We start from the raw sequence: 22,346 nt of genomic DNA on the forward strand, positions 1-22,346 counted from the left end.
AAAATATTTTTCTCACCCAGAATAAGAGACGACTTATCTGAAATGTGATCATGGCGTGGAGGATGATTTACACAACAGTTAAGCAGTCGTTATGTAGAAAACAATTATTCGCGACCTTTGGCGAGCATATATTTCGCGCTCTGCCAATCAGAAACATCGCACGGCGCGGTCACATTCATCGTAGGTCGCCGTGCAAAGTGGTGCCGTACACTTTTTAGACTGGCTGTGACAGAACCAACCACCAATGGGAATCTGGGAAATTTGTACGACATCTGTACGACTAAGTCAAGAATGTACTAGTACTCAATCTGCTTCAACGGTGCGACGAATGTGAGCAGGTCATTTGACATAAGGAAGACCAGGGATGTATAAACATTCATTCAGTCCGTGTCCAAAACATTCCTTCATGAAGGGCCCAGCACATGGAAAAATAACGATTATAACAAGAAATCTGAGATTTCAAACTTCCAGGAGGTATTATTAGAGAAGAGCCATGTCGTACTTTCAACGGGCCTAGGGCAGAAACTTTGCAGGCTGAGAGCTTGCTACACGTTTCCCCATTGGCACCTTGAACAACGGTCAATTGAAATGCAAGTCAATAACACCAACATCAGGCATGAAAACGCTCTATGGCCCCATCACACGTCTGGCCTTGTTCGAGTTAAACTCAAACCGCGTAAGAGAGACCAGGTCGTCCGGTTTCCCCAATCGGGCCGTTTTGTCTGACCACACCGGGATGGACTTCAACTCCCAGCTGCAGTAGCTCAGCAGAACCGCTAGGGTCGCTTTCATCAAGAAGAAAGCGATGCCCTGTCCAGGACATTGGTGGCTGTCCAAGTCAGGAGGCTCCGTAAGACTGAAAAGGGCAAAAAGACATTTGCGATGAAAATAAATGCCTGTCAGAATGCACTGTTCTGAACTCCTGAAGGCGTTGACAAGTTTATTTATGGGCCTTACAAAATTGGTCACATATTTGTTGATTGATTCAATGATTCATTCATAAACCAGAGACATAACATTTACCAACACAGATGAACTCTTAAGACATTTCCAGTTTTCGCCACACCCTACCAACTCACCAAGTATGAAACTAATACCTCCAGCCGTTCTTGAGTTATCTTGTTGACTAACAGACAAACGTAACTGAAAATACTAGTATAACCTTCATGACATGCCATGGAGGTAATAAAAGATTTTCTCACCTTCCATGTGGAAAGACAAGATGTTTTCTCTTGTCCCCACCCCCTTCTTCATCCAGAAAGCGATTACACCGGAAAAGTCCTGGCCGGAGGAACACGGACACGTCACGCTGCGCCCAGAAGCAACTACCGAGCAGCTGCTCTCCCTTGCGGACCTGCACACAACAACACTGAGTCAGCGCATCTACCCCAGAAGTAAGCATGATTTTTCAACGATAACAAACAACTTTTTGGTCGGGCAGTACATCTGTGCTCTATGAACAAAAGAATCATTTCGGTTTTGCATTTAAAAAAAAATTCAATACCGAACATATTTTTACACATGCAATAAGCCATGGCAATAAATCTTATTGTCCTTATTGCCTGTAAGTGGCGCAGTGCTTGAAAGGCGCACTAAATGTTGCGAAATTAAACTTGACTGACACCTGTAAAACACTTAGACTGAGCCTGACCCGGCTTAACTCTACTTGAACAGCAGTACTAATTAACTTATAAACTACATGTACCTACCTCAACCTTTTCTTTTCTCGTCGAAATCACGAAGTCCTGTTTTGCCACTCCGAAAAAGTCGAAGACAGGTGGGTGTAGGCGCAAAACCTCTAGTAGAAAACTTTCTAGAAGCTTCATGTCGTCGAGACTTTCTTCCGTGATGCCACCGTGTTTCTTAAGAACTTCTAGCGTCGCTCGAAGGAGGTTGTTTTTCTCGGCTTCCGTGACACTCCTTGTATTCAAACGAGCGATGAAGGTGACAATGACGCTCGACAATGCCGCCACTGCGTTGAAAATGACAGCAAAAATGACACTGACGATGCCGTCTTCTTCTTCCTCGATGCCGTGGGCGTGACACAGTCCGATCAACTCTTGGTATTTTGGTGATTCCTGGATGGTTTTCAGAAGAACTGGGAGGGCTGCCGAGGCGAGTGTGTGCTGCTTTGCTCTAGCTATAGAGGGCATCGGTATCCTCGTCCTGATCTTCATCAGTCCTTGTAACCAATTCAGGGCCAGGCGGCCGTCCACTTTACTCCCAAATACCGACTCTGTCATCACATCACTGACCAAAAAGACACTCTGTCTTCAAAGTCCGTGACCACTCTGGCTCGTGACCACTCTTCGAAGTGCGACAGGATGTGTGCATTGAGAACGGACGGAAGCGTCTCCCGAGATCGCTGCAAGACGTCGATCAAGAACGCTTTCTTCCGACGATGTTCTTCGCCGTTGACGAACATGGACGGGCAGTATCCCTGGGTTAGCTCTTCGCGTACGCCGACGTATCCTAAATAGTACCTCTCCTTGTCCACTAAATCCGTGTTAAAGATATACTGGATGGTTTCTTGGTTCAGAAGCGCCACGACGGGAACTCCGACGTTTGTACGGACGACAGCAGGGTTTTCCAGGTGGTGCTTCAGTCTGTGAGGTCCCTTCTTGACTTGCTGTATGAGACCCTTCGTGTTGCTCGCTCCTGCACCCATGTTCTACAATGTATTTCTTGATACACCAAACAGAAGGTACAGAAACGTCTTCCTGACACTCGTGAACACCGCAATGTAGTCTGTCCCAGTGGACAGACTACAAATTAGATTGTTTTTTGTTTTTGTTTTGTCTATCATCATGTAGTACTCCACTATTGTAAAGGGTGTTTGGGTTACTTTATGTTTGAAAAGGGGAAACGCCACCATGTGCCAAAGTATTTTAACGTTTGTTGCTCTTAGATTCAGAATAACGCAATTTCCTGTTTACTTTGTGAAACTTTCCACCCTCCAGGGACACTTAGGTGTCGCCCATAGAAATTGTCTGCAGCATGTTTCACGCACTCAGTCAGACTAAAGGAAGCCGCATTCTACCATTTCTATGTTGTTGATAACGCCTTCCTTCACCACGGCTACTAATCTCAATCTCCGAGCAGAATGAATTGCTAGGGCCTTAATTTGTCGTCATACTTTGCGACCTTTTCTTCAAGGGTGAGCGATTTCTTGGGGCTGCTCATCTACTATGTAAGGAGGAGGCAAAACTAAGCAACATTGTTTGTTATCTTATCTAAAAGTAAACACACACGTCTTGTACGATGACAATGATCCTGATTGCATATAAATGTCCAGAAGGGCTACATGCAGAATGTTGTATAATATAACTAAGATTAAAAAAATCTACTACTATTTACATTCCTCTTCTATTTCTGAAACATAACTTGTGTAAACAAACTTAATTGTAACTTAAACAGAGCTTGTGAATGACATGTACATGTTAAAGTACATTAGTTGCCTTAATGTAAGGCACTGACAACAGAATTGCACACATTGCTATAACAGTCATAATGTTCTATGAAGTTTTCATATGCGAGTTCCATACACAAAGCAAGGCACTCACCAACAAGCTTTCATTGAAATATAAGTCATAATGTTTTCTTTCTTATCATTATAATATTGCAGATATCCTTAATTGCTCCCAAAGGACATCCCATCATGTTATTTTATCAAAATCATAAAATATGAATAATATCATCTATGACATGTGGAAATATACTGAAATCTTGATTGAGCACATCCTTCAAAGTAAAATCTAAGAAAATGTTAACCTTATTTCAGATCAATGATATACCTTGTAAATCAAATCAAATTGAATATCTTTATCTGAAAATCTTGAAAATAAAGTCTGGTTATGTAGCAGGAATAAGGCACAAAGCTATTTAATATTGTTTATCCAGCAACAAGGCAAGAGAGGGTCAGATGTTCTTTTCCAACATTATTAAAATCTTAGATAACATGCCAAATACTGGTACAAAAAGCTATTACCAGTACCAGCAAGACAAGTGGAAGACCTTGATGCTGTTGTGAGATCCACTTTCAAAAGTGTTTTTAAAGAAAGAGTTCAACTCTCAGCAGTGCAGAGCACTCCGGATAACAAATTCCCTCTAGTCGTTACGACTCATCATCACTGAGACAGTCTGCTGTTCTCTGTTCGTAAGAACTGGTGAAGTCTTCCCGGATGGCGTCAAGCTCGCGGAGTTCTGCCCACACGTTCTCCTTATGGAACGCACGCCGAGCATTTATGTTTCGTCTTGGGAACGGGTTCAGGTCGTGGAACGCAATCTGGGCCAGGCGTCTAGTGTGGAAAGGAGAAATCAGTGAGTACCATACATAAGACCTAGTTCCTGAGAATGCAAATAAAACATGCAACTGCATATACTTTGAGGGCTTGGAAATACATGTACATGTATAGATAAATATTATTTTTAAAAAAAGAGTACCTTGTGTCGACCATGGTTTGTGGCATCTGGCGCAGAAACTTGAAGATGGACATGTAGTCCTTCTGCAGTAAGATGGTCTCCTCACTGGCTTTGAAGAAAGCCAGAGCATAGCGGAACAGGACCTTTGAACCCTCGTAAAGGAAGGCATCCCAAATTCTGTGCAGAAAAAACACAAATGCAGACTTAAAACAAGAAGTGGCACTTAAATACCGAGCTAAGCTGCTAGAGGGGCCCAATTGCAAATCAACATTGACTTTCATCTTCCAAAGACCTTCATACTCAACTACCAAACAATTATCATGACCTTTCACCAATAGCTTCTTCTCTCATTCATTGTCAATGAGCTACAGCTCCACATTTGACATGACATGCACAAACCTCAACATGGTGTCACTCGGCATTCCGTCCACAAAGATGGTGAGGAACCAGTTGAAGGTGACGAGTGACAGGTCCACGTTGTTGTTATCCAGGTGACTGGACAGGTGTGGTAACTTCTCCTTCAAGAGATCCTTGAAGACCCTCTGGTCCACCTGCATGGGAAAGGTCAGACAGAGATGAAGTGAAAATGGAAAGTGATCTCAAACCAGTTTAGGCAAAGTGTACTCAATGAACAGTTGAGTTACTCCCAGGTGTCTCAGGGATTTAAATCTGAAACAATTGTGACAAAAAGCCCCTGCAGACAGCTCAACATGCTAAAGAAAAATCTCCTGAGAGTAGTGGAGACCCCCCGTACCTGAGAACCCGCCAGAGTCTTGCTGAAGTAGTCCTGAGGCATGATGTGTTCCACGATGGCCACCAGGCACCAGAAGGCGTCCTCCTCCGTCATGAAGAGCAGGGCGATGGCCACGATCCTGTTCAGCCCCTGACAGTAGCCGATGGCGGGGTTGTGCCAGCTGTACGCCACCAGTACCCGGCGGAGCTTCTGGATCCCCTCACTCTCCATGGACCTGGACAGTATCCGTGAATAAGGACTGTATATTACACAATGCCAATATATCCTGTGTTACAGTCTCCTGCACTGCAGTAACAGACAGCTCTCAATCTGACAATAACTTGTCCATGCTAGTACATACATGTATGATGTATACAATAAGTATCAAGGATTAAGATGTTCCCAATTCTTCATACATGATTGTAGACATGTCATCAAGCTTCTAGGGACTTAATGTAGTCAGGCTAAATCCAAGTGCTCTTATGGAGTTAACATACACTACATTACAGACCCATAGTGCACATTGTGGGGAAGGGTTCTCATCAGGTCCAGCTCGATCTGTTTGCCGGCAGGGTTGAACTTGCCCCTGTTGGTGATGTGCAGGTGTTGGTAGTGGGACTGCTGGGGTGATGCAAGGTCAGCCTGGAGGAGGGGAGGAAAGGAAGCTTGAACCCTAATGAACAGACTACACAGACCATATGCCAATGGTTCATTTTGCAATCTATAGAATTTTAACATTGGACCACAGCTTAAGACTGCAATCCTTCCTAGTATGTCGTGGACTCCAACTCACGACATCTTGGTACTGACCACTGAACTACAACACAGCTGGGATTCAAACCTGGTTCCTGCTGTCCTGGACACGAAGACGGACGCACCAGTTCCAGATCCGTTCCCGGTACTCGTACGGGATGCCAGCACGGATGAGGGATTTCAACTCAGGCAGGCGCACAAGGTCACGGTTCCCGATATTGGCAAAGTAGTTCTCCCATTTCACACCTGAGGATGGAAACAACATTTAGAACGGTGCTGTTCAACATATGACACAAATATGTCAAAATTATCTTTAAGTTTGCAATGAAATGATTAAACTGAACTGCAATCAACTGAGCACAGGCAGGGATTGATTACAAAGTAGTTCAAAACCTAGAGGAACACCATAGAACACGCTTCCTGCAAAGCCCCCTTCCAAAAGACGACAATTGCTGAACAACTGTTAAACTACCAAGATTGGATTTATATGTGTCCTTTGATTTTGATCATCATGATATAATGCACGATGTAACAGTAAAACACACAAAATAAAGAAGAATTAGTTCTTTATCTTCAAAAGTTATAGTAGTGCAGTATACTGATTTTGATCTAAAACAACTGGAGTTGAGTAATTATTGCCACCGATGAATTTGTTCAATTTAAGATATAGCATCAGCTTACCGATGGATATGTTTTCCTCTACGGTCCTGGCCTGGATTTCCTCTGACCGTCTCTGTAATGACCCAGCCCTGCTGACCACAGGGTTGGCCTCCTCCAGATCTGCCTCCATGCTGAACCCATAACGATCAAACTTTTCTTCCCTGAAATCAAAATCAATCAAAACAAGAAATTGAAGATCTCATACCTCTGTGAAATTAAGGAGGTTAGAAAGCCTGCTGTCATTGTAAGTAAAGTCAACATTGCCCAAGAAGACCACTCTGGGGACTGATAAAATCTGGTCTATGTGGACAGGTGGTCACTATAGACAGGATTATTGCTTGTGTCTATGGGGAAAATCATCTAAGGGACCACAGTCACAATGCCCAGGTGGTGTTTAGGTGGAGTGACAATACATTCAAATGTCCCAGCCTAGGCCCACCTTAAGGGCTGCAGCCTCCCGACTGTCTCCACTGGTTCGTTCCCCTCCACGTTGATAGCCTCGTCCAGGAGTTGTGAGATGACCTCCTGAGTCTTGTTCTCCTCCCCTCCCCGCTGTGGAGTGTGCAGCTCGTTCAGCAGCAGCAGGTACTTACTCTTGATCTGGTAATACTTGGCCTCCAGTTCAGCCATCTGAAAATAGGTGGCATCGTCTGTAATTTCTCATCTAAAATGGTATCATTTTGCTGGTAAAACATTATCCACTGGTACATGTATATAATAATCCCACAATCCTGATTTCGATATCATATTTTATCCCAATTTCAGTATCTACACTCCACCTAATAATATTTAGGGCTTATGTATTAATATTGACAGAATGAGTCACTCCCATAGTTGTGCTCTTTGTAACATTATTTTAGTCATTCATTCATTCATTCATTAATCAAGTCTGGCACCTTTTCCAAATGAACCTGTTCCCTTGTTGCATCATCATTTCTCAACAAGTTCAACTCCAAGATCTCGTTGTTCAGGAACCTGTTTTGGGTCTGGAACGCCTCTAGTGAATCCTGTAGGCAAAGGAAAAGAGCAGTAATAAGTTATACGTAATTACTAGGCTACTGTTTTTCAAGGCAAAAGGGAAGATCTTAGGCTAGCTTTTTTTGTCTTCATAACATACCAGAGCTTTCTCCATCTCAAAATTGTTCTGTCATAGGCTCTCTGTCAGGTTTGATTGGTGCAGTAACCTCTCCCTCATTAAACCATGAAACCTCCATTTCTAATGTAAGCTCTAGCATTGATTCACTACAAAATCTCTTTTCTCCTTCTACCATAAAAAAGAATGACTTCAACAATGTATGACCTTGAGGTTCTGGGTATCGTCCAGCCAGCCCGTGGTACTGACTGGGATGTTGTGTGGCTGGGTAGGCTCCTGGCTGCTGTCCTCGGAGTGACCAGTTGGAACAGCCTGGCCATGTTCAAGGTCGTCCACCTGGTGGGTCAGCTGCATGATGACCTGAAAGTGAAAGTGATGTTGAACTAGCTTAGCTCAAATAAACTCAAACAACAATTGAACTGCTCTTACACTGATTTCAACCGGGAAGACAGGTGATATCTATGTAGTGTTTACATGTTCATTGTAAAGAGGAAGTTCTCTTAGCTCTTTCAACAAACACAACGATGAACCATGTCCTGTTCTACGAACTGCAAGTTGCAACCCTTTTCTGTAGTGTGCATGTTGGGTGAGCATTTTAAAACAGGAAAGATACTGACCATTCACGCGGCAGGAATGATCTTGGAAATGATTTATTTATTATGTGTCTGTCAATAATTTAAGATGTAATCAATCAGGATTACTAGGTTACAAACATTTTTTAAAGTTCCAAACATGGCATCCCTGAAACTTGTAAAAAGTAGTCATGAAATTGCTGAGTGATACCTGATCCTTGGCCTGCAGCATCTCCTGAAACATCAGCAGTTGTTCCTTCAGTTCCTGTACCGACGTTTCACTGCACTTCAGGTCCAGCCTGATGTCTTCCTTTTCCATCTTTGTCTGGCTCAGCTGTTTCTGAAGCTCTGCCAGCTGTCTATCTTTCTGTCGCACCAGCTCTAGTCTCTCCTTCTCACTTCCTGCATGCACAAAATGGTCGCTTGACCTCTTCTCCTGTTGCGCCGCTGACAGCTGCTCGTGGAGAATTTTGATGACTTTTTGGTTCGCCTCCAACTCCTGCTCCAGCGTTTCCACTTTATCTTGAAGTGTCAACAGGCTTTCCTGGCTGTGGGGAACACTTCCTGTACTGTTCTCACTTTGAGGGACTGCACGGTTGCCGGACAGTTTCTTTTTGATGGAGCTGGCGAAACCAGTCATCCTGTTGACCCCTGACCTTGTTGGAGAGGGAGGTGGCTGTGAGGTCATGACCTTGGTGTTACCCTGGTGCTCACTGTTCCTGTTCTCCATTTCTGATGACCAATGTTTTGTATCGGAACCATTGTCAGAAGGGAGGCAGACGTTAGGACTCACAGTCGCAACCCCTCTGGAGGTTTCATCAATGGTTATCAGGGGAGCCACTGTCTGGTAGTGAACTGATGGTTCTGCTGAAGAAGATTATACATTAGGCATTGAGAATGAAGGAATGGGTTATTATGATCAGCTATTATACATTAGGCTGAATGAAGGAATGGGTTATTATGATCAGCTATTAAAATCATGTCTCAACCATGGGCTGAATTATATACTTTGTACAGTATAAACAAATTGCCTTTTTTTTATTTCAGGCATTAAGCTCCTTGATAAGAAGTACCTTTTTGGGTACTCGTACTTTGCTGCTTCAGTAAGCCACTTCTGGGTGGTAAGACTGATGCTGAGGCCATGGCTGATGTGGAAATTGTCCTGGCCATACTGGTGCGCAGTTGACTGTAGTGTCTTCTCCTCAGCTGTAACTCCTGCAGCCAGAACATCATGGTGCTGTGGTCAGCAGCCTGAAAAAAAGAAGCAAACCACTGATTTCCATATTGTATGATTGGATTACCTAACGGGACTGTCACGGTGGCAATTAGAGGTAGGCAATGTATCAAGGAAATTTCCTACGGGATAAGGATGAATGATTATCTTTTCCTTTACTTCCGCTTCCTCGGGGTTTAAAGACGCACCTGTAGGACGAACGTGCGGTCCCCGCAGCTGATCTCAAACTGCCCCGCCCTCCCCTGCTCTCCCTGCTCAAACGAGAAGGAAGCTCCGGCGATGTCGATGGACCCCAGCGCCGTCGCATCTTCAGATGACTTGTAGTAATACAGACGACATCTTCTAGGTTCATAGACAAACCAGCGCTGTCTGAAAACTTTCACCAGTCCTCTGTCGCCTTTCTTGTTCAGATAGCCAGAGAGTTTTGGTAGTGGGTCCGAGTGTATAACTTCCGTTTTCTGGACTTCGGGCTCGGTGGAATCTTTTGAGACATCCTTGGAAACTACAGGAACATCCAAGTCCAACAAATTTCCTTCCATGATTCTTACTGTCACAAAGATGGCCTGCGGAAGTGACCCGAAATCCAGTCGTGAAACTAAAAGCTATTCTACTGCGGAAGCTGAGCTCAACTTCCCGCTACTGCAAAAGGTCGAAGGCCATTTATACTTCCGCATGTCAGCTGATTTGAGCCTGAACCACTTACTTTAAAGGGGGTGCCAACATGTTATAGATACATGATCTTTAAGGACAAGCCATGAATGGAATTTTGAGATCTACCGTTAGTACAAATAAAGCTGCACGTACTGGTATAAAATTATATACTTTCTTGGTAGAGTTATGTATTTTTTTCAATACGAAATATTTGGGTTGTACCATGAAGTCATGCGTCACCATTTGGGTAGGCGTGGCGCGTACAAAAAACGTGCCTGTTCGAAATACATTTTTATTCGAACTTATAGAGAACTTGGGCAGTGTATATATTTTGAAGCAGTCCCAATTTTTTCTTCAGACTAAAAACCAGATACCGTCACATTTTCTAGATTTGTGGTGGACTTTGTTTCGGCCAAAAGGTCACTGAGTGCCGCGTGACGTGACGCGTCGTTTACAACTTCGGAAACAGTATCGATATCACTCATCTCAGGACAGTCTACGGCACAAGACAACAAGACAACTCCGTGACAACTACATCTGAAATTTCTCTGCTTTTGAATAACTATTATTATCAGGATCACCGCAGCCAAACAAGGTAACGTTGATACTTAAATATCTGTCCAAAGTCTGGATGACATTAGAAGCTAGATGTAGTATCATGACCTATATATTGTTTGTAAGGCCACACTGAATTGATTTCGTGCATGGTATCTCTCTGGACAACCCAAAAATGATGATGCGAATGAAGCGTAAGATGGGCAAAGAAAGAAAATGTGACATAAATAATGTTACTTTTTGGTCTATAATTTTTACACGAAACAACTCTAGTGTAGACAACTCTCACTGGTAGTGGTAATTCCCCTAGGGTGGGCTAATTATAGTCCTTTAATAGCAGGCCTCAACATTACCCCTAATGTTTCCTTCTTCATGCATCTCTACTACATTTGTAATAGCGTGTAGCCGTGTAGCGTTTAATAGTGACCCTGACTCTCAGTCTGGACCAAGACTGGCAAGAGATCATGAAATCGAACCCAGCAGTGTCACATACAAGGTACTATACAATGATACATGCATTCTATTGGAAAGGGTAAGTCCTTAGGTGCAATAAACTTGTGAATACTGTAGATAGCATCTGTCTTCTCTCTCTCAACTGTTTGTTTATTTTGTTTGAACTAACCTAGTTACAGATCATTTGCACATTAATGTATCTATCATGTTGACTGTATGTAGATGGCGGACCAGATAGCTGCAGAAAGTGCCATTTCCACGAGTACAGTCCCATCAACCTCTACACTGAAGGTGAACTTAGACGCGCCGCGATGGGACCAGAGCACGTTCTCGGGTCGTGCCAAACACTTCTTCACCATCACAGACCCACGGAACCTGCTGGCAACATCTTCTCAGCTGGAGGAGGCCAAGTCACTGGTGCTGCAGTACAGGTCAGTCACCATTACATGCTTGAACATATCCGCTTATACTGTAGTAGAAAATAAAACATTTAACCTCCAATCAATCCCCAGAAAGACCATTCATTCACTAGAAGCACAGCAGCATTTAGAGATTGACATGGAGGAACCTAGACGAGGGTCACATACTTCCTGGCAGTTTTAAATTTCTTATTGGATATGCAGTCATCACAGGTGAATGTTTAAGTCTAATCCATGAATGTGACCATGACTCTGTTGGTTTCAGACTAGGGAAGTTGTCGTCCAGTGTGACGGAGGATCAACTCTGGAAGGCCAAGAACCTGTACGACTCCGCCTTCCACCCCGACACAGGCGAGAAGATGTTTCTGATTGGCAGGATGTCGGCACAAGTCCCCATGAACATGACCATCACTGGCTTCATGATGACTTTTTACAAGTAGGCCACTGATTGGATATGTCTTTGTGAGCTGTTCAGGCTAATTTGTTAATTTTTAGTGGCACTAAAGTATTTAGTTTACAACCTGGTAACATGGCAGAATGAAAGAGTTGTACATAATGATACTCTTTTTAATATGTAGCCAATACATGTTTCCTTACTAGCAGTTCGTTAACAAAAAGAAAAGGTATTTTTTCTTAAAGTCATAGAATTTTACCAATATTTCAGGTCATCTTGAGTGATGTCTAAATACATTTTTTGACATATATGTATATATAAGCAATTGTTTCTGCAACCTGCATTTAAAGACTGACCTGTTTTTGTGTTGTCGTTGTTGTTTCCAGAACCACACCTGCAGTTGTTTTTTGGCAGTGGATTAACCAGTCCTTCAATGCCATTGTAAACTACACCAACAGAAGTGGAGATTCTCCCATCCCAGTCAAGTATGATCCTTCTTCTCAGGAAATTTCATCTGAAATAGCTTTCTGTTTGTCTTACCTCTGTACCCTAAGGTTCACTTTTTGTAATAATAGCCACATGTTAGTTGGGCAGCCTCGGAAGTACGTTCAGCTAAATCAATGAATAAATACTGGTAAATAAATTTCAACTATGGTAAGGGAACTAAATTTATTTTTGGTCAAGTAACAAATGTGTCAGTTCTACTAGTATTCTTTGTTCATCGTTTTGTTCCTTCCAGGACGTTGGGAATTTCATATGTGTTGGCAACAACAGCTGCAACAGGGACAGCTCTGGGACTGAACATGGTCGTCAAGGTAAATAAAATAAATGCTATTGAAGTGTTTCACAAGTGTTTAGTAATACATATCAAGTGTCTAGAAGTTTGAAAAGGTATTAAAAACTATATGTTCTACCCCAATAAAAACATCTGACAGCAGTTTTAAGACCAATAGATTTTACACAGTCAGAAACCCGGACAATGTTACTCATGTTACAGTAAACCATTTCCACTCAAGCAAAACATGCTACATGCACTAATATGATAAGCTGTTGAAGTGTATTATAATGATTATTACTTCCTTCTTGTGTTCCCAGAACATTGCTTCCCCTCTCATTGGACGATATGTTCCATTTGCTGCTGTAGCCGCAGCCAACTGTATCAACATCCCCTGCATGAGATCCAGGTAAGAATGCTAGTCAATTTCAGTTCCACTTTCAGTTTTCCAGTTGCTTTGGGAGATTTATAAAACAAGCCCCATTTACATGCATCGTACGATGCACCTGCAATGGTTCTTAAACTATAGCACCCTTTATTCTCAAATCTACAACATGTATGTTAGATACATCTATCTAATAATACAACTGCAAATTTGAATGGGGTACTTAGATATATGAACATATGCATCTTGAAAAATGATTGTTAAAAAGGATTCTACATTTGGTCAGTTTCTGCCTCATACATCTCATGTCTCTCACCCCCCCCCTTCAGAGAACTGACAAACGGGATTCCTGTGAACGACGAGAACGGAAACCGTGTGGGAGAGTCTCGCCGTGCTGCGACGCTGGCCATCGGTCAGGTGGTGATGTCTCGTGTTGTCATGGCCATGCCTGGCATGGGTAGGTACAGTCGTTGGTCGACACTTCTGAACTGAATTGTATATTCTAGGCATTTTTTAAAATTAATCTAATGATAATGGAAGAAAGATATCTCAACTCATTGAAAGAGAAACAGGAACAAGAAAAACAAAAGTCATTTAGATTTTGATTCATAAGAGCTCAGCTTATATAGGCATCAGTCTTCACTATTATGGCCAGTGGGAAAGTAGCTTAACTGTTTCAACATCACTTCCACTTTCCAAGCTATCAAATCAAATGAAATAAATAAATGTATCCCTTTTTTGCAGCTTTACCACCCATCCTAATGAACTACATGGAGCAAAAGGGCATCCTCCTTAAGGTAAGGTTGTAGAAAACATAAAAGAAAAATGAAACAAAAACATGAAAGAAAAATGAAACAAAAATTCAATTGATTACATTCAGTATGTCACATCAACATCTCTGTTTCATTTTTTCCTCCAGCGGTTCCCATGGTCAGCTGCTCCCCTCCAGATTGGGATGATCGGTGTCTGGTATGTACCATATCCACCATATTTCTTCAACAGAATCAGGATATCTAAGGCCCATGTGTCTCATTGGGATAATGTAGGAAGTAGACTTTCCAATCATTTCTTTTCATATGAAGTTAAATCCGCCTAGAAATGCATTTACAACTATATATTTCATCACCCCTGCATTCTGCCAACCCTGTACCCTTTGAGATAGATGTAGGGGTATTGGAACATTTCTAGATCTAGATCTACTAGTGTGCATAATGAACTGTACTTCATGTTTGTATGCCTAACATGTTAATTGTGTTGCTTCCAGCCTGGTCTTTGCCACTCCCTTGTGTTGTGCCATTTTCCCACAAAAAAGGTACGTAAAAAGTTAAAACTTTCATTTTGCTACATGTGTACATGGTGGAGGTTTTTTTACATCCTTGGAAATGTTTTTCCAATATGAAATTCTTGCAAGATGTTTTTACTTGATGAAGTTTGAAAAGATATTTCTGATTACAGTTCAATGTCAGTGAGTCTGTTGGAACCTGAGGTGCGTGACAAACTACCAGCTTCGACGACGCGAGTCTACTTCAACAAGGGGCTTTGAGGCCGGTCACCCTGTCTGTCCTACAGACACAGGCACTGGGAACAGACATGGTAATCTGGAGGTAGATAGTCTGTAGTGATAGCATTCATTCATGTTTAGTCCAAGCCTGATCATGACAAGGGTTGTTTTCACACAGAATGCATGAAATCAGGTGATAGAATCAATCATGTAACCTGTATCTTGTTATATTTTGTCTGACCCTGACCTCTTGTATCATAAACTCAATGAAAAGCAGCCAGCAGGCAGATTTCAGTATTTCACAAGTAAAGGCACAAATAAACAAATTTCATTTCAAGAAAGTTATTTCTCAGCTACAGTTTTTGTTCATATCCAGAGTTCTAAAATAGAACTAGCCATGTGACCTTTAGAGTATTACATGACATTGTGCAATTTCAGTCTCCTAGGATAACTACGGTAGAAGTGGGTCACGTGAAATCTGTATTGAACATTACCCTCATGTGTCTCCTGTGCATCAGATTTACCTCATACTGGTTATACTGCCGATGTGATGGACATGAACCAATGGAAATCCTTCTGAACCAAATTGTGGTTTTCTTTACTGACTATCCTACTGCTTATTTAGATATAGGTTGTAAAGTTTCAATCGTACTCATGACTACATTTGTGGTTGGGATAGCATTGATGGCAGAAGGTCTACCCAAAGACTATGTCATTAAACATCCAGACGTATCGAATTGATCACTTTTAGTGTCATAAACCACTGTCTTGCTCAGATGTCTACCACATCAGTGTAACATAGTAATTAATTTCCAGTGTTAATTACCTCTAAGACATAGTGAACCATAGTCATGACAAATTTCTAAATGGATGGGCCACAACAAGTTTTTTTCAGCAATGCACACTCAGATTAATATTTATGATAGTATGTAATGAAAAGTAGAATATTTTTCACCTGTGTGTGTCTGTGTGCTTAGGGGAAAACTGTAATGTGTTGTATTGACTGATACAAAGTAGATAGAAGTTGTGTGGAAGGTAAGGCGTTGAGAAAATTAAGTTTACTCAGTACTTGGGAACTGAAATACTTGAACCTGATTATCCTTGACCACTATTATTGTGTGTTGTTGCTAATGTGATTAAAATATTAATTGCTATGTATGCTGTTAATTCATCTGAAGGTGAGAATCTAGTATCTGACAGATGTGTTAGTGTGTTTAGAATGGTCTGTCTCCCTGGGACCCTCATAGGGAAATGTGCAAAATAAGTTAAGTTAAACTTGCTACAGTTTCAGTCTCCAGAAATGGTTATACTGAGATTGAATGATACAGTCAAACAACGTTCATATAATGTATAGATTGTAGAAATCAAATCAGCAATGGAAGTTACAAACAGATACATGTACGTTGTGTGTCAAATGATATATGTCTGTTTTGGGTGATATTGTACAGAGTTCTGTGATAGATGACTCAAATAAATCAGAGTATCTTCCATCATTTGTCTAGCATCATCAGTGTCTCAATAATGTTTAATCACTCAAAAACCTCACCAGTGCCATCACCAAACTGCTACAAACTGAAACTAAACCACTGCAAGTATTTGTGTTACACAGCTTTATCACCAAAACAAATGTCATAATTCCCCTAGCCTTACCTTGTTGTCACCAAGGACATTATTTCTGTATAATGTCCTTGGTGGTACAGAAGAACAAATTTCTTTGGTTTTAGTGGACACACACAGATGGGCACACAGATACACTTAATAAATACCTCTGTTGATGGAAGTCAAAAACTGCTTGCAGGCCAAACCTACACGTACCAGTTCTTCACATGTCTAGAACAAGAGATATATCAAAACAATAGGATTTTCTGCAGTACCAAAGAAAGCTGGTAGGGGGGCATAAACAATCTTGTCCTTTGCTTTTCTGACACTTACCATGTACCAAATATCTTCACCAAAGATTAATTCACAACTTCCCTAGTTACGCCGTCAACAATCGAATCCATCAACCTACAAACGGAACGGAAAGCAATGTTTAACGTTTAAAAAGTAGCGACGATAATTATGATATTCGATAGGTCAAATTTTATGGATGCTTTGTGATCTACTCTAGTGTCAAGCCAACCTGCTATGAAATGATTGCAGGAAAAGAAAAATCTGGGAAGAAAACCGATAGGAAAGAAAGGGACACATTTGAGATTTTTTTTTCTCTCTAACGAAGACGTAACATTGACTACTCTATTGGCCAATTTTCAAACATCAAAATTCCAACGTCTGTAACCCATCTGTTGTGGTTTGGTCATATGGAAGCGACTATTGCATATATAGAAACTGTAGCCCGGGGTCAGGATATATTTGGACATGTTTGGGGCCGGTTTTAACCGGGGCGTTACACTAGCCTATGTCGACGTCATCATTCCATAACAGGCAGAGACAGCTGGCTTCATGTCGTCTGCACCAAAATTAGCCCAGGAAGGAGCACACCCTGACTGAGATTTCTTAGTGCGTACATACTTCACACTGCAGCACAGTCAATGACGAGTTCTTGGTGGTAAAGGCGCTTTGTTCCTGAAGGAGGAGGTACGTATTCTACTTCATTCTTTTGGCCATAGACGTGCTACATCCATACTCGTATAAATGATGTCTATATTTGTGTGGGGTTATAATATATCGCATGTGGCTTCCAGAAGGTCGAGGGTAGCGCCGACACGTCACCAGAACGTGAGCTTGCATTACGTAAGGTCGTGTTCTCGTATTAAAGGATGATATCCCATGGCCATGTACAGTTTCCCTATATAGTTGCGTCTCAAAAGAAAACGATTGCAACGCACGTTATTCTTATTCAGCTTTGGCTGAACATCCATCAGAATGGTTCGGATACCGTGACGAATTCCTTTTTAACTACATAACAACAACTTGAAATTCCTGATAACACATCGCAACTGGGGTACCATGCCGGTCAAAGGTTACCGACAATGTCTAATTGTTGTTGACAGTTGACTTGGCCATCAAATAGTGATTGATAAAAACGATAGTCAAGCATTACATTCTACTTATGTGTAGTCTAATGTTGCACAGAAGACGGCAGCCGAATGTGTGGCATAGATAGTTGTTTGTTTCTACCCCTGCATGAAAGGTGGGATTTAACAATGCCGGCGAATGCCAGGTAATAATAAAGTCTGGCAGTGATTTGTCTTTCGCCAGTTGATGCTTTAGGCCAAGATTATCAGAATTACCTGGTATCTATCGCAGTAGGCGGTAGAAAAACATTCGAGTTTAGCAGCTGCAGAAAACAGCGCAAACCAGCCCAACTGTGTATGGATGGTGTTCAGCACTAGGGACAGGTGGGTTCACCAGTATGGTGTTCAGCATTACGGACAAGTGTATAGGTAGGTGTTTAAAATTCTTTATTGACAATATATTTACAAATATTACAAAAAGGCTAAACCTTTCCCTATTTGCAGAAACTTGAAGTTCAAGATGGGTGACCCGAACATGACCATGCAGCCTCCAATGGTCTACAACGACTTCCACCACGCCGACAAGATGCTGCAAGGCTTGACGCGGCTCCGCGAGCAGGGTCGTTTTTACGACGTGGTGATCTGTGTGGGGAAGGAAGAGATCCCGTGTCACCGCGTGGTGCTCGCCGCCGCCAGCTCCTACTTTGACAGCTCGATCTCAAACGACCTGGGTAGTAGCTCCATGCTACGGCTGGAGCTGCCGTGGGACATACGGCTGGACATTGTCCGGGTTCTCATTGACTTTGCGTACACGGGACAGATTACAATCACGGACAACAACGCCAGGAATCTACTGTTTGCTGCGAGCGCTTTCGGATTTCATAGTGTTCGTGCGGCCTGTAGCGAGTATCTCCAGCAGCAGCTGACTACCTGTAACTGTATTAGTCTGCACGATCTGTCCGAGCAGTACACGTGTCCGGAGCTGGCTCAGCAGGCCAAGGCCTTCATCCTGCAGCACTTCGCGTCACTGTGCGGTGCGGACTCCAGCGAGTTTTTACAGGTAGGTCAAGTGTTCACCCTGTTGACATTGTTGATGGGAATGGAGGAATCTTTGGTCGAAAATCTCAACCTGATTAGATGTTTGTGAGTAGATAGTGTTCAGCACCAAGGACAGGTATGTTTGCCTGTGTGTGGATGACGTTCAGTACCTAGAACAGATATATTTGCCTATGTGTGGATGGCGTTCAGCACCAAGGACAGGTATGTTTGCCTGTGTGTGGATGGCGTTCAGTACCTAGGACAGGTATATTTGCCTATGTGTGGATGGCGTTCAGCACCAAGGACAGGTATGTTTGCCTATGTGTGGATGGCGTTCAGCACCAAGGACAGGTATGTTTGCCTATGTGTGAATGGCGTTCAGCACCAAGGACAGACAGCGCCATGTCGGTGTAGACGTGGTAAGACTATTGCTTAAAGGCACGGATCATAAGAGGGAAATAATTTCAAAGAAATATCACGATTTTTCTATTGTTTCTCCACTCAGGTGTCCAAGGACCGCCTTGTAGAATACATCTCCAGTGACGAGGTGAACGTCACGAAAGAAGAAATTGTGTACGAGGCCGTGATCATGTGGGTGAAACAGGAGCTGTCCGTGCGCGAGGCCAGTTTACACGATCTCCTGAGGCACGTCCGGTTACCCTTCCTCAACCCCCGCTACCTGGTGTCCAGAGTAGCCACGGAGCCCATCATCTCCCGCTCCGCGGAGTGCATGAAGTTGGTGCAGGAGGCGCGGCAGTACCAGGTCTTCGACTACGACCGTTTCGACATGCCGAGCCCGCGGTTTCGTCCCCGGCCGTCCAGTAGAATACAGGAGGTGCTGGTGGTTGTTGGCAGTGATTACCACTCTGCCTTGACCAATGTAGACTGTTACAGCCCCATGGACGAGACTTGGACTTCCCTGGCGTCCCTACCAGAGACATTGCGCGGGGACTTTCCTCTGGCCGTGCTGGGGAACGACATCTACGTGGTAGGAGACCCAGCTGGTAGTACGGACACTTGGCGGTACAACTCACAATCCGACAAATGGGTACAGGTAAAGTAGCCAATACTCCTCTCTCTACAAGCATGTTTCCCGAAATATTACCGTCTTGTCTCTAACGTTATAGCAGCCCAGGTAGATAGCCCAAGAGACAGCTATCTGTCCTTCATGCTGAACATCATTCACACGCTGGTACTGTCCTTGGTGCTGTACACCATCCACGCACAGCTTAAAACACACGTGTCCTATTTCTGATGCAGAAAACAAAACAACCACACATATGCCTATCACTGGTGTTGAACATAACTCATACACCTGTCTCTAGTATTGAACACTATCATCACACATGTCCTTGGTACTGAACACCATCCACAGCACTTTTCACAAACCCTCTTATATATAGCAGGACTTGTGCCTTCTTGCCCCTCTCAGGTGGCTGGCATGCCCAGAAGCCATGGCCAGTGCAGCAGCAGTGTTCTGCACGGCCAGATCTACGCGGTTGGGGGGGATGACTCAGGCACCCCGCTGGCAGACGTGGACAGGTACGACCCGCTCACCAACTTCTGGGAGGAGCTCCAGCCCATGCCGAAAGCGCTGAACGACTTTGTGACAGCAGCATGTGGAGGTTTGTTTGTTTACTCATTTTATTCATCAATGTTTTAATTCAATCGTTAAAGTTTTAGATACAGTAAAAGTGCCACAGGTCCACAACATGTTACTGCATGTTCACATACAGAAGAATGTATAGTTTGCAATTCATGAAATACAGTAGTTTTATCAAATCAATTTTATTGAATACAAAGAATGCAGTTTTACCATCATATGCTTTTTTTTGGCAATACCAGGAGTGGAGGCATTTTTACAGTATTGCAATCAAGTTGAAAAGAAAATTGCACGAATGCATTCTCTGGGGAATTGGTTTTTGGCGGCGCCTTGCAGGGTAGGCCGGAATTGCAGGAATGCATTTTCTAGGTAATTGCCTTTTTCCTGGGATAGGCCATCATATACTAGTATAGCAGGGAGGAGCAGGGTAGGTAGGGATAGGCCAACATATATACTAGTAGTATGGCCCGTTATGTTTCCGAAATGGGCATCGATGCAGTCACCTGATAGTTTTATCATATCTGTACGCCAGTCTATGTTCTAATAGATAATTCAGGGTGTTACAGATGTAGGTCTACAATACCTTAGTCTTATCATAGTATCGTTGTGGCGTCTGTGTCATGACGGGATGTTTTGCCCAGAACCCAAGGACAATCCAAATCAACACTTCAATTGTTCATTTCTATACTATCAAAACAAGATGAAGTTCAGATATAGCGACCTCTTTGTATTCTTACAACATGTATATAACTCCTACGAAGGGCACATTCCAAATTAAGGTGATGCCAGGGTTACGTGCGGCAATGCAGGGAGGGTATGGAAGTCTGGCAATTTGTTCCACACGAGTGGAACTCTGGCGTTGGCTGTTCCTTTACATATGATGAAAACAACGGCTCCCTGTTTTTTTGTTTTAATTTAAACCCCTCCATCTGTTACTGGCCAAGGAGGATTGGTGCTGAACACATAACCACCACCAATGTTGCCCCTGACCATAAACACATATGCACCAGTACTGCCTAAATTGCTCTGTCACTAGCTTCCATTACTGTAACAGCACTGCATTAATTGTTCATAGCCTTCATCACACTGCGTCGCCATGTCTTTTAACACCACACTTGTTCTGATTTTCCTCTACCTGTACCTTTCAATTGATTCATTCCTTTATTCATTCATTCATCCATTCATTCATCCATCCATCCCTTTACCCACCCACATATCCATCCATCCTCTGTACAATGTGACTTCTTCAGTAAACTAAGTCCATTTTTGTTGTAGGGAAGCTGTTTGTGTTTGGTTGTTCCTCCAACTGGAGTGAGGCGGAGACCCCTGAGCTGCAGCAGTATGACCCTGACCTTGAGGAGTGGAAGGTTCTGCACTGTCCATCCATGCCTCACTGGGACGACGTCCGCAGGCAGTCACCTTGAATGGCAGGATCTACTTTATACAAACCAACAGCAATAAGGTAGGTGTCCTTTCTCTGTATGCATAGGGACACACCAATTCAAATCATTGGTTCTCAAATTTTTCTATGATTTGAAAAAAGTCTTGTACATGTACTTGATGTACATGTATCATTCAATGAATCAAATTGAATGTTTCCCCCTACCTGCTTCATTGACTTCCTGCAATATTAAATTAGAGAACCAGCCAAGGCTGCCCAACTAGCAGGTAGCTATTATAAAGGAGCTTACTTTCTATCATTATAATCAGTAATAATGGATGTATTTCAGGTGGATGTGTATGCTCCTCCGATGAACAAGTTCAGCCAGCTGGCGCCCATGAACCACCTCCATCATGAGGGGAGTATCGTGGTGTGGCAGGACCGTCTCCACGCCATCGGTGGCACGGGATGGGCTCCGACACCTTCACGGAGGAAGTGGAAGCCTACGACGTCAACACAGATGCTTGGAACATTGTTGCCAAATTGTCTGACCCAAAACGTGTCCCCTGGTGTGCCAGTATCTTCCTTCGGCTCAGCGGCAACTGAGATGTCCTGTCAAGCCACAATAAGTGAAGTTTAGGGATGACATCCATGCAGACCCCAAATCTAATGTGAGGGTGTGAAAAAAAAAAGATGGAAAAGGAGCTGCCTAATATTTTGTCATCCATAAAATTTCCTTGTTGTAGCCCAAGATTGTTGTGCTTAAA

General features: G+C 43.0%; 3 protein-coding genes and 1 pseudogene across 5 annotated transcripts; 2 read left to right on the top strand and 2 right to left on the bottom strand.

The window, feature by feature from the left end:
* Positions 1-619: 619 nt before the first annotated feature.
* LOC109478907 (allene oxide synthase 2, chloroplastic-like) lies at positions 620-2,877 on the bottom strand. Its single transcript, XM_019780720.1, is given in 4 exon segments — positions 620-856; positions 1,203-1,354; positions 1,710-2,263; positions 2,266-2,877. Coding segments are annotated over 4 exon segments (1,338 nt in total). The 5' UTR covers positions 2,669-2,877; the 3' UTR covers positions 620-627.
* A 471-nt stretch (positions 2,878-3,348) lies between these two features.
* Positions 3,349-10,130, bottom strand: LOC109478889 (TBC1 domain family member 2B-like). 2 transcript variants are annotated; one of them, XM_019780702.1, is made up of 13 exons: positions 9,656-10,130; positions 9,307-9,484; positions 8,445-9,100; positions 7,869-8,021; positions 7,465-7,575; positions 7,008-7,198; positions 6,590-6,729; positions 5,997-6,154; positions 5,667-5,797; positions 5,177-5,390; positions 4,822-4,973; positions 4,444-4,599; positions 3,349-4,298 (listed from the first exon to the last, which is right to left on the bottom strand). In XM_019780702.1, exons 1-13 carry the CDS (start codon positions 10,004-10,006, stop codon positions 4,115-4,117), a joined length of 2,775 nt encoding a protein of 924 aa, XP_019636261.1. In that variant the 5' UTR covers positions 10,007-10,130; the 3' UTR covers positions 3,349-4,114. The 2 variants fall into 2 exon arrangements, with proteins under 2 accessions (XP_019636261.1, XP_019636269.1); XM_019780710.1 differs by having other exon boundaries at positions 3,350-4,298; positions 8,445-9,097.
* A 272-nt stretch (positions 10,131-10,402) lies between these two features.
* LOC109479050 (sideroflexin-1-like) lies at positions 10,403-16,090 on the top strand. Of its 2 annotated transcripts, XM_019780917.1 has the most exons (11): positions 10,403-10,713; positions 11,349-11,557; positions 11,811-11,981; positions 12,326-12,424; positions 12,679-12,754; positions 13,035-13,123; positions 13,429-13,556; positions 13,844-13,896; positions 14,019-14,068; positions 14,364-14,411; positions 14,555-14,642. In XM_019780917.1, exons 2-11 carry the CDS (start codon positions 11,349-11,351, stop codon positions 14,640-14,642), a joined length of 1,011 nt encoding a protein of 336 aa, XP_019636476.1. In that variant the 5' UTR covers positions 10,403-10,713. The 2 variants fall into 2 exon arrangements, with proteins under 2 accessions (XP_019636476.1, XP_019636486.1); XM_019780927.1 differs by lacking the exon at positions 10,403-10,713 and having other exon boundaries at positions 14,555-16,090.
* A 943-nt stretch (positions 16,091-17,033) lies between these two features.
* The window catches only part of LOC109479007, a 6,818-nt pseudogene continuing 1,505 nt past the window's right edge, over positions 17,034-22,346 (top strand).

Source organism: Branchiostoma belcheri, unplaced genomic scaffold, assembly GCF_001625305.1.
Source record: "Branchiostoma belcheri isolate BF01 breed outbred unplaced genomic scaffold, Haploidv18h27 scaffold106, whole genome shotgun sequence".
Lineage (NCBI taxonomy): Eukaryota > Metazoa > Chordata > Leptocardii > Amphioxiformes > Branchiostomatidae > Branchiostoma > Branchiostoma belcheri.